Genomic DNA, 12,686 nt, shown 5'->3' on the forward strand with positions numbered 1-12,686 from the left:
CCAACGTCGAACCAGTTGAAGCTAGCACACTTGTGTGTGTTGCAAAATACAGATGAAGCAAGGCCCTACTTTGAGTAAGTATTGGTATGTTTTAAGTTTAATATATATTTTTTGAAATATTTGTTGCATATACATGTGATTTAGTTACAGAGAATTTGCATGTTGATGTCATTTGTAGTGAACACATGGTGCTTCTGAAGGATCGCTATTCAAAATTTGCACATGATGAGAAGTGGTTAAAGGAGAAGCAAAATTCAACTTTTGCTGAATGGATACGACATAAGGTGTGTACAATGCCAATTATTAGTTAATTATATAATTTACATTGTCTTACAACAATATATCAAAACTGATTGTATATGTATTATTTATTCGTAGGTTGCAACACAACTTGCGGATGAGGAACATAATGTGTCAGAACATATAAGGTGGATTGCCGATGGTCCTGATTCTGAAGTACCATATTTTGATGGCTACAAAATCGATGGTGTTAACTTCAGCACCAAGGATCGGTGGTGTTTCCTTGTTAGCTACTGCAATGCTGGTCTCTAGTGGCAAGGATAAGAACCATGTTAACAATGATACGAATTTCTATGGAGTAATTAGAGAGATTTGGGAGCTAGACTATCATAGCTTTAGAATATCTGTATTTTTGTGTGATTGGGCTGACATTCATAAGGGCGTTAAGATAGATGACCTAGGTTATACACTTGTCAATTTGAATAAGTTAGGTCACTTTAATGATCCCATTGTATTAGGTATTGATGTGAGACAAGTATGATATGTAGATGACCCTTTAAACAAACGTTGGTCGGTAGTTATAAGATGTCCCGAAAGGGATTACTTCCTTGGTCATGATGAGGATGAAGTGTTTGAACTTGAGGAAGATATGGGAGTTTTGCCAACTGCTGATACCAGGGAAGCTGTTGTTGACCATAGCAGCACACACATGCGAGATGGTGACGAGATTTTAGTTGTGGAGTAGATGGTTGTGTTAATGATATGTTAATATTATGTGTTTTCATGTTTATTGCTTTAGCTTTTTAAGTTCCTTGTGAGACTTTTGAATATTTGATAATGTATAATTAAGTTTGGATTTTAAGTTGTGTATTTGATGACATTGCAGTGATATATTTATATTTTTAATATCTATTTGAGCTTGTAGTAATATAGTTGCTTTAGAATTAGCTTTTTACATACCTTATATGATTGCTTATTGCCTTACAAATATTTATATGAACTTGCAGTAATATATTTATTTTAGTTTTAGTTTATTACGCACCTTAAATGATTATTTCTGAATATTTCCCATTTCTTGCAAGTAATGGCTAAGTTAATGGAAAATAAGGTGTCCAAGGTTAGGGAGAGGATTGCTAGGGCAGTCAAAGCAGTTAGAGCTAGATCTGTAGCATAGGCAGAGGCACCTGCAACTAACTCAAGTGGATTAGTCCACATACAACCCCCGAGGAGAACAATGTCACATATTGAGAGAAGATCATTGGCCAAGAAGGGGCGCAAATTTTCTCGGGCATGCACTGACGAACTGTTCAGACTGAAGTTGCTAAAGCGTGGAGCAGTTACTATGCATATGATTGTACGACGCAAAATTTTGGGAATCAAGCACACAGTCTTGTTTAACAAGAATGGAACCCCCTATGGCAAGGCATCGAAGGAAATGCAGTCGTATATCGGAGTGCTTGCATAGACAAAGGCGCCAATTTGGAGACCTACCTGGAAGCAAGTTCCAATAGAGCGAAAAAACAAAATTTGGAATTGTGTTCAGGTAAATGTAGAGTTTTAATTTTTTTATTCATTAAGTGTGAAGTATTTGAACTAAGTATTGAACTACAAATTTTTAGCTGGCGTTTGTGTACCTCATATTGCAAAGAAGTTGAGTCTAGTTTCAACTTGCCAAAAGTAGAGGGACTTCAAGAGCAAGCTGACCCGAAAGTACATCCTGCCATACAAGGATGAACTGGACGTGCTAGAGTATCCGCCAGCAGATTACTGCTTTATTAAAAAGATGTATTGGCGAATATTTATGGCTGATCGCTTGTCAGACGATTTTTTGGTAATATTTTTCTTTTCAAAATTGTAATGGTGCTTGTTACATATATAATGCTGCTTATTTAATTATATACTGAAAATAATTTTATATGTTCCATAGGAAAAGTGCAAGAATCAACTTGCCAAGTTGGCCGAACAAATATCCTCAACACACTTCACGCCTGGGTTATGCAAATTTAATGGCTAATCTGGTTAGTATGGTGTATTCACATCATCTATATACTAGATTACCTTGTTACATGTATAATTATTACCTAATTGTACATGTGTTGTGTTATAGATTGCACTAAGTATGGATGAAAACTTGCTGACACGCCGCTTTATGTGGAAAAGAGCATGGCAGGACCAAAATGGTAATTATAAAGATGCAGAGACATCAAAGAAGGTGGCGGAAATTGTAAGGCCTCCAAAATCTGTGTTTAAACAACTTTAACAAAAGTATGATGTTAATAATTATTGGTCAGATGTTAATAATTATTGTAAAAATGTTTCCAAGATGAATTGGAAAATGAGGACAATGAGGCTGACCCCAACAATAGTGGTGCCCAAGATGCATTGACTAGAGATCTAGGTAATCCTGAGCATAGGGGTAGAGTACGTGGTGTTGGAGGCCATGTTACTCCTTCGATTTATTTTAACCAACCAAAACATAAGAGAAAGACTCTTGATAAAGGGATTGAAGAAAGTTGCAAGAAGTTAATAGAGGAGGAGACAAAAAAAGTTGTAGCTAAAGAGAGGGAATTTTGGATGGAGCAGTGGAAAGTAGAGTTTGGTGCTCGTAACAACAATGTGGCTAAGTCCCCTATTGTAGCACAGTCCCCAGTGACAGCCTTTAACCCTGATATTGGCTCAAACTGTGCAAGTGCAACGAATGTGTGCGTTAATGCCCTCATGGATGTGGATGAGGAAGTTGCAGCTAGGGCAAAGAAGCGTCTACACTTGTCGGGTGACAATATAGATAATTTGGAGGAATTTGGTGGAACTGGGATCCCAGTGGAAAGGGAACCTATTGTTCAAGAGGAGCATGTGCCTAAAGTAGACAAAGCTACTGAAGAAGAGGTTCATGCACCAGAAAAAAGGCATGCAGCTTCTCTGATAAAGGAAAACACCATGCCGGCTAGGTATGTGGAAGTTACACAACCGGTAATTAGTTCTAACCCTTATTACTACATGTGTTATGTATAATTGTTGCTCATATTACGTAGCACTAGTGTTAGTTTAATAATTATTATTTTCTTACCGCAATCACTCAATAAATCAGAGGTCAGATTGGCTCTAGGATCAGTGGATGTCATTGTCGTCATCGGGGAGGTGTTTGGACTCTAGGACGATGACAAAACTAATGCTATATTACATGGAGTTCACATGCTAGAAGGTTGTGTGCGGGTGATAATTGTTCATGCAATTGTTCCCGAAGAAAAGCTTCCATACCCAATTGATGACCATATAACAACAGTTGAAGAAGCCATCAAGACTTACATTGCTTGGCCGAAGCTAGAAAATCTAAGGTAACTCAAAGTTGGTATTCATTATTATTTTACTAAGGTGTGTATAACTAATTATATAATTATTCTTAATTTTATACAGAAACTATCAACTAAGAAAGCAGTTCAACTTGCCAAAGGCACCATGAAGAGGAAAATGGGATCAGAAGACCCTGCACTCATAATTGACCTCAAGAAGCTACCCAAAGATTACCCTGGACTTTTGAAGTGCTTGTGGGAATGGGCAAGTGAGTCACTAAACTATGGAAATACCCTGGAGTTTATGATGAAAGAACCAGTTTTTGGGCTCAATAGGAAGCAATATTTGTACAAAAGTGATATGTATGCCATATGCACCATGGGCTTGGTTTCGGGCGGCATGTTGATTATGTATATGTGGTAAGTTCACTTAGTTATATATATATTGACATTCTATTTGCACTATAATTTGAAACACTGAATATTGATTGTTCTTATTTCAGCTACTTGTAGGAATTGTTGAAGAGAGCAAAGATGGTAGACATGGTTGGATTTGTGGACCCTGCGCAAATTGGTTCAAGTGGTTGTGGAGACATTGAAGAAAGGGGGCGCAACTTGTCGAATAGGTTCATGAATGGAAAGAAGATGTTGTTTCTATTGCCATTTCACACTGGGTAAGTTTACATATAAACAACAATTATTGACACATAGTTAATCATATGTTTGCAGCAATCAATTAACTATATGTTAGTTACTATATTTTATTCTTTGATGCAATTTATTAGCTTCCTAGTTTATTGATTGGAATCAGAGATGATGAAGTATGAATTATGTGCTACAACCATAATACATTTATTTGCTTATTGATAGTAACAAGTGGGTTTGCGCATAAAACAATTTAGTAGACATATTTCTTTGTGTAGAGTGGTATTTTATGATCCCTTTTTGTAAGACAGTAAGTGTAGTATATACAACTCTTAGACATATGGACTTAAGTGTACACGGTTGATTTTTGCAGCAACCATTGGACTCTAACTGTGGTCAGTCCAGAAGAAAAAGTTGTTTACTACTTGGATCCTCTGAAGCGTCGACTACCTAATGACACAGATTGGACAACTATTGTGGATAGGTAATCATTGTCAGAGCCTATAAACTATTGTGTACATTTTCGATAACGTACTAAATATGAACTTGTCTAAGTTTCTTGTTATATTGTTGAAGTGCTATCAAGAGTTACACTTACCAGTCAGCTAAACCAAAAATGAAGAATATATCATGGCTCCCATTATTAGTACGATTTGTACTCTACTATTTTAGTTCAATATTTGAAACTTTGTTTTGTGTGGTGTAGTTAGCGGACTAAGTATTGACTTTTGTGTATTGTTCTTAGGGTATCCCCCAGCAAAACGGGAATAAAGATTGTAGGTTTTTCATTATGCACTACATGAAGGATATTGTTGAAGATAAGAACTTAGAATTTGTTTCAAAGGTAAAGTTTATTGTTTGGTATAATTGATGTTTTGGAGCATGCATATATATGTGATGATTATGTTATAATCATTTACTGGTCTTTTGATTCCAGTTGAGGTACAAGAAGACCCCTGTCCAGGAGTATACCCAAGAGCAGATTGATGAAGTAAGGATATAGTGGTCTAGGTACCTCATGAAGTATCATATTAGTTAGTTGTTGGGCAGTACGTAGACTAGGGTTTGAAGCTTTGTTGGTAGTTTTTGCTGATTTTAGGGTTTGCATGTGTCTAAACAAACTATAATATCTTTTTGTGAATTGGCCGCATTGTAGGCACATGCAGGTGTAGACTAACTTTTGGCCAAGTATGTAGGCTAACTATGGTTAAGTATATATTCTAGCAAAACATCTAGCTAGCTAGGAATGATGAATTCAATGTTATGATAAATATTATGTTATGGTGAAGGATTGAAATTGATGGGTTTTGTGTCATCTTAGTTATGTTTTTGTTTGATGGATTGAATTGGTTTTGATTGAATCTAATATGGTAAAGAATTTATGAAACCTAGAAACACAATGTTTTCTCACTAAATAGATAGCTAAAAAGCATTGTCTTTACCCGCCAAAAGACAATAGTTTCAATAAGAGAGACGATTGACCTAATTGATAGAAAAAAATTGTCTTTGAGAGCTATACACAATATGCAAGCACAGTAAGAACTATTGTATGTGTTGTATCTTAGACAATGCCTTTTTGAGAAAACCATTGTCTGGAAGAGTTTGAGTTAGTAGGCTCTGTAGAGAAAGTATTGTCTAACAAAACAAGAACAATGTCAAACTAGAACATCACAATTGTCTTTGTGACCTTAATCAATAGGCGCTGGAAAATGAAGCATTGTCTCACGTTACATTAGCAATGTCAAACTAGAAGAGCACTATTGTCTTTGTAAATCTTATTCAATGTACATTTATGAAAAAACATTGTCTTCATCAACATTCAGACAATGGTAGTTTAATGTCAGTCAGTTGTCTGAACTGCTTATAGACAATGTTTTTCGTGCATTGTCAGATCCTATATTAAACAATTGTTCAATAGACAATGGTACAATCATATATTAGACAATGGGTAAAAACCATTGTGAGCCTCAATTTTTAGCCTAGTGCTCCTCCTCTCCTTTCAAGTGCCATCTCCTCTTTGGTACGTCTCTTTTTCTTTCTATCTATCAAGTTTTAGCCGAATCTGATTTAATTTTGGGTTGAATCACTTATTCAAATTTAGGTTTTGTTTTTCCAACCTTTCTACTTTGGGTATACCATATATATTTTAGAATTTGGATTACTGTATCTTTTGTACTTGTTTTGGTGAAATCCCCAAATTTAAGGTTTGTTCTGGTTGTATGATCATATTCTTATAGATTTGTACTAAATTTGAAATTCTGAAGATATTATGCTTCTGATATATATATATATATATATATATATATATGAAGGTAAACCAATGTTAAATAGAAACCCAATGTGCTAATCTTTTGTGAGCTTCATATTGAATTTCTTAGTGGCCTTAATGAAATAAGTAAACCTTCATCCTTATCTACATTGCTTAAATGATTGTAATTAACTTTTCTCTTTAACTACTATTCTATTGTAGCCTGATAGTGAGTTCTAAATTATCATTTTCTTTCTTTTTTAATGGAAAATAAGAGTGAGAATGATGTTGAGATAGAGTTCAACGGGGAGGACATAAGGTTTTAGTATCATGTGAGGCCTAACGGGTATCCCTGGCGAGTTGGCTCATAATAAGAGATTTGCTCCAGAATGCATGTTCGAGGAATAATATGATTAGAAGATGATCAAATCTGAAGGTTAGTTGCAGGATACTAATGCCCTTCTTTACTTGCAACAATTTTCTTACTCTGATTGTACGTTGTTCTATATTTCCACGTAGGTGACTAATTTAGTTCTTAATGTTTAATATTTGGTTTTCAGGGAAGCTTGAGAGAGAGAGTCTTCAAGGAGTGAGGTTGAAACAAACATTGGCATTGTTATGCTTCTCACTAACATGTACCTCTGTAAAGTAAGATTTTTAATTGGAGAACTCCATTTTAGTTGTTCATTGACATAATTTGACTAGATTCCATTACTGGAACTAGATTGATTATAATGGAACTCCATTTTAGTCTATAGAACCTGGTGCATAACGCATGCACTGTTATTATAATGGATATTGTGTGGTTATTATTCTGATCTATTATTTGATGTTATGGAATGCAAGCACAGTTGCGGTCACAACACCGAATCCTATTGGACGTACCACCCCCAAGTATTTATATTAGATTTGGTGGTACGTAGGTAGACACTATTATCGATTTGATGTATTGGATGGGACGTAGGTAGTTTTAGCTGTTATTACTGATCACAAATGTAATGTGGTTGCTAGAAAAGTATAAGTGAAAAAGTACAAGTGTTTAGTGAGCTTTATTTTTGTACAATGGTAGTTCATGAATCATGACCAAAATTAATTTATTCTTTTTTGTCAAACTATTGTGCAAAATAAGAAAAATGCCATTCATTATTTTTTGTAATTTTTTTATTCTAATAAATAATTTAACAACGACAATTTTAGCGTTGCTAGCCAAGTTTCCTATTTATTTTATAAAAATTAGCAATGACAATTATAATGTTCGCGACGCAAGAATTTGTGACATTAAGGCTTTTTCGACGCCAGATCTGTTAGCAACAACGAAAAACCGTGGCGTTGAACAATTGCGTTGACGATTTTAAAGACGGGTGATTTCGGACACAATGTCATCGCCGTTGTTCTTTTGCGACGGCAAACTAACTTTTGGCGACAGGCGGTCGCCGTAGCTTAATTTATTTTTGTAGTGTGATATAATATATCTATACGCTTAAAAGTGAGAATGTTAAGTTTGGAAAAGGCGAGAGTAGGTTCTCTTAGGCGAAGTTGTTGCAATTGAAGTTCCCATTGCTTGCGTGAATATGTTGGAAGAGCAATTTTGAAATCTTGCGGGAAAAAAAATTGATTTTGCGGGGCAAATGTGTAGGAGGTTAACGGAGCTGTGTGCAGGGGTTGCGGGGGCATTGCAGGGGGCGTGGGGCTGCGTGCAAGTGCTCTGCCGAGGGTTTGCAGGAACGCACACAGGGGTTGCAGGCGAGAGGTTGTAGGGCTGCCAAGAAATGGCCTTGGTTGGAAAAGGGTTCTGGTGGCCGGAAAACGAAAGGTCACCGGTCGGAACGAAGAAAAATAGAGATTTTCTTTTTTTCCTAAGATTCTAAGGCTCTAAAAGTTCACCCCTTTTAGGGCAAAGTGCGTGATAACCTGGTAGCGGTGTTGCAGTCTGATATATACGAGAGTAATTCGGATAATAACTATAACTTTATTGAATGATATATGGACCTATATATAGGCATTACATAGACATAATCTTGTAGGATCCGGAATCCTATTCTAATACGGAGATGCAAATCTATTTCTCACATGGAAACTTAATTAGATTATGATAATAGTAATTCTGCCAGAACAATATTCTCTTATGACGTATATTTGATCAATTTTATGTATGTTTGTTCGTCCGATGTTTGGTATTTATTGAATTTTTTCTTCTTAAAATAAAATAACTAAGAGTACCATTCTTACAACCCGCCAGTCTTCAAATCTCAAGTCGAGCCATGCTTCTTAGCCTGGTTTATGAAAAAGATCGATGTCGTCATTAATATTCAACCAAGTAAATTTGAACATGCAAAATATTAAGTGAATCAATCTAGATGCCCGCCTCACTTCAACTCAATGGCTCTGAGCTGCTCAGAGGTACAGTAAAACCTCTATAAATTAATAGATTTGGGACTGACAAAATTTAATATATTGATAAATTATCTATTAATTTATCGATTAATTAATAACTTATTAATTTATGAAGGTATAATAATAGTTTTTTTTTCATTTTTTCAAAGAAAAAAAAGTTTACTTCGTTCATGCACCACATTATTTAATTTATCATGGATACCGTTGCTTAAAATATTATGTTATTCGATATCTTATATTATTTTTATTTAATAATAATTAAATCAACAAAAAAATTAAATGAAATTCTTAAAAAAGTAAAATTTATTATATAAATTATATTATTATTAATTTATATGTTCGATGTGATTTATATGAATTTTTAAATTTATATTATCTTAAAAATTTAATAAATTCTTAATTTAGCACATTAGTCCCGAATCAAAACTGATAAATAATATTATTTTAATAAAATTATTAATTAATTAGATATTAATTTAATGATACTCTCGTATCACTTACAAATGCGCCATTGAGGACGAGTCAGAACATGGTTGGGCTTGAAGTTGCCTACGATGCCTCCTGAGCAATGTTCTAAAAATCCCCGCCTAGGACCGCCTAGGCACCCGAAGATCCTTGGCCGCCTCGATTTTGGGCCGATTAATCTCCGATTAATCATCTGGGCGCTGGTTTTTAACTGTCCGCCCGATTAACGCCTATCGTTTTTTTAAAACCTTGCTCCTGAGTCCTTTGGTTTTTTTTTTTCAATGCCTCCGGAGTCCTTTGACTCATCGAAATCAATTTTATATTTTTCTCAGGTACCTTCCATGAAAAAGAAAAGAAAAGGAACTGGCGAACTGCAATAGTTATAGTGCATAGGCATAGGCAGCATAGCCTACTGGAGTAACTGGACAGTGGAGCGTTAGAAATAGCAGGGAAAGTCGAGGTACAAACATTAAAAAAGAATCCATGTAAATGGTAAAAACAAAACAAAGAATAAATAGAAAAGGAAAATGAAAAAACAAAGAGAGAGGGCATCTGCAGGGGTCGCTGTTTGGGGACTTAAGGGTGGGTGGGGGACCCACCCAGTGGCGTTCTTAAAAGTATAAACGATAAAACTACCCACTCCCATCATTTTGTATTCTCCCCTCTGAAACTCTCTTCTTCCACCCTGGCACGCTCGTCCGTACCTTGTCCCTCCCCCTCCGTCTCTACGATTCTCTCCCCATTACCGTCTCAGCCGGTTCCCGCACGCGCGCCGCGGACCCCCCGTCTCTTAGGTGACCCCTCGCACGTGCCCACCCCTCTCTCTCTCTCTCTATTACTACTATTCCCCCTTCTCTGTGGTGCAACAAATAAAAAGCAACATTCTCTCTCTCTCTTTCTTCTCCGCTGGGGGCTGCAGTAGTTTTTGATTTCGATTTCCTTGTGTTTGCACCTCTGACCTTGTTACCTCTCTCCTCCATCAGAATCCGGCCCGGAAACTTCACTTCCGGGTCGACTCAGAACCCCGAATATCTCTTGTTCTGAACCCGATGAGGATCCGAAAGAGACAGGTACCCCTGCCCCTCTCGTCTCTCTCCCCCGTGCCTCTATCAGATCCCCACCTCCTCACCCTCAACCACTGCTTCTCATCATCATCATCATCACCGGTGCAACCACAAGAACAACAACAGCAACAACACGATTCAAAAGCCTCCCAACGACTTGGCCATGTGGGCCCTCCTCAGCCGTCTGATCATCCCAATCGCCGGCTTCTCCCGCCGATTGGGGCAGCCAGCAACGACGGCTGTGATTCTTCCGAAGAGCTGAGGAGGAGAAATTACTGCGCGGTTAGTTGAACATATCCGATCCACACCCCGTTTCTGGCTTTTACTAGATTAAAATAGTGGTGGTGCACTCTCGTTTGCACCCATGAGAGCGTGAGTGTGGATCATTTATATTTCGAGTTGATTCTTGCAGACATTGAAAGGAGAAGACGAGGATGGATCAAGAGATCAGGGAGAGAAGAAGGGTAACAACGATACCAGGTAATTAATTAGTATAATCCTTGGTATATTAAGTAATGGTGTAATACATAAAGTTCCCATCTTTGTTTCATGAAATCTAGGTTGTAGTAAAAATGAAGGAGACCCAAGAATTTCTAATTGGTTTTAGTTAGTCATCCCAGCTCATCACTGAAAATTAAAAAGAAAAAGAAGAAAATAGAAATTATTTGCTGTTAGTAAGTGGAAAAATACTGTTCTAGGTGTTTTTATTTCAGCTTTGGCTAGCCACCATACCTTCCCATCTAATCTAATCCTCCTTTTCATTCTTCATATTGGCTAACAATTTAAAGTACCCATGCGGTGCACGTTAGCATGGGATATTCTGGTCCCAGATATTACAACTATATCTATTTTATTTATTTATTATTTATTTTCTGGTAGTTATTTCTTTTCATTTGGTCTGTAAACTCTTGAGGTGCAAGTGTGCTTGTGGTGGTGGTTGATTTTTAGGAAGGGAAGCATAATGGGGGCAGAAACTGTATCTGGGTTTCCTTCAGAATCATCGTGTTCTTCTCATCGAGGTCAATAATCTTGTTTTCTTATGTAAACTGCTTCAATGTCTCTATGATTTCTTCTAGCGCGTTCTTAAATGAGTTTGTTGCACTGCGTTTGGATATTCAATAGTTATTGGGGGATGGTTTGATGGAGAGAAAGCGTTCCCGTTCAAGAAGCGAAGAGGGAGCTTCGGGGAGGCGACGAGAGTTCAGAAGGAGAAGAAATTATCGCAGAACAAGACGGAGAAGAAAACTGATGTTCAACAAACTGACGATAAGAAGCAAGAAGTCGGAGTAGCTACGAAAGAAGGTATCGACCAGAAAGTTGGTAATGGTACAAGTCCTAAGAAGCGAGCAAGAGGCAATGCAATCATGGAAGGATCGAGGTGCAGTCGTGTTAATGGAAGAGGATGGAGGTGTTGCCAACAGACACTTGTCGGGTACTCGCTTTGCGAGCATCACTTGGGCAAAGGAAGGCTAAGGAGCTTGAACAGCGTCCGAAGTCGGTCTCTGGTGAGTTCTACTGGATCCACTGACGCCAAGTCCAGTCAATTATTAAAGCCGTCGTATTTGGAGCTGCCGAAGGATCAAGAGCGTAAACCTGATGTGCTGCTAGATGTCAATCATCACGATGAAGATCAACGATACGAAAGTGAACACAGTGAGGAGAAAAAGCCGTTGCTGTTCACGAAGAAGAGAATGAAACTCGGTGTTGTGAAGGCGCGATCCATGAGTAGCTTGCTTGGACAAACGAATAGTGCAACTGCAGTGGAAGATGAGAATAACAAGTAGGCCAAACTATTCGTTCAACTATTCGGTGTGTAGTTGAGAGTGTTAAGTGCAAATATATTGAGGTTTGAAGTGTGAATAACTAGGTAGCTTGGTGCAACTATGCTTTCAACTACTTGCAATTTGCGTGTGTGTGATTCGATTTCTGATGATATAAACAGATGCTCGATAAAGTGTTGGATTTATCATTGTCATGATCCTCTTTATAATCTTCTTGTTTACTGCTTTTGTTTCGCGTGAGTGATGGGTTTATATTAAACAAGTAGATGCAATCGAGTCTAGTTTAATTGCAAATTAATCTCACTTTAATAGTGGAAAGAATTATATTTATGTGGGGAACTACACCAGGAGACCCTAGTTCACTTGTTCCTGTACATCTTTTGACCACGTATCCGTGTATAATCGTATAATTGTATATCTACTCGTCCGTATCTCCATATTCCAATTTACTGAAGAAACAAGGAATTAAGTTGGTTTAATATACTTCACACTGGTTGATTTGCTCGCCACCACCTGAGCGGCGGCCGGATGATGTGTTGAAATTGCATGCATACATTTG

The 12,686-nt window shown here is 37.2% G+C and overlaps 1 protein-coding gene across 1 annotated transcript; it reads left to right on the top strand.

The window, feature by feature from the left end:
• Positions 1-10,169: 10,169 nt before the first annotated feature.
• LOC126799274 (uncharacterized) lies at positions 10,170-12,308 on the top strand. Its single transcript, XM_050526438.1, has 4 exons — positions 10,170-10,628; positions 10,759-10,826; positions 11,295-11,365; positions 11,469-12,308. The coding sequence occupies exons 1-4, from the start codon at positions 10,332-10,334 to the stop codon at positions 12,128-12,130; spliced, it is 1,098 nt and encodes a 365-aa protein (XP_050382395.1). The 5' UTR covers positions 10,170-10,331; the 3' UTR covers positions 12,131-12,308.
• The last annotated feature ends 378 nt before the right edge of the window (positions 12,309-12,686 follow it).

The sequence above is a fragment of the Argentina anserina genome, chromosome 6 (genome assembly GCF_933775445.1).
Source record: "Argentina anserina chromosome 6, drPotAnse1.1, whole genome shotgun sequence".
In the NCBI taxonomy this organism is placed as follows: Eukaryota; Viridiplantae; Streptophyta; class Magnoliopsida; order Rosales; family Rosaceae; genus Argentina; species Argentina anserina.

What these genes read in the sequence shown, in the direction of transcription:
- LOC126799274 (XM_050526438.1), top strand. Translation starts at nt 10,332, where the DNA reads ATGAGGATCCGAAAGAGACAGGTACCCCTGCCCCTCTCGTCTCTCTCC. An exon ending in AAGGGTAACAACGATACCAG is followed by an intron (nt 10,827 to 11,294) that starts GTAATTAATTAG and finishes GTTGATTTTTAG; the next exon opens with GAAGGGAAGCATAATGGGGG. An exon ending in ATCGTGTTCTTCTCATCGAG is followed by an intron (nt 11,366 to 11,468) that starts GTCAATAATCTT and finishes GATATTCAATAG; the next exon opens with TTATTGGGGGATGGTTTGAT.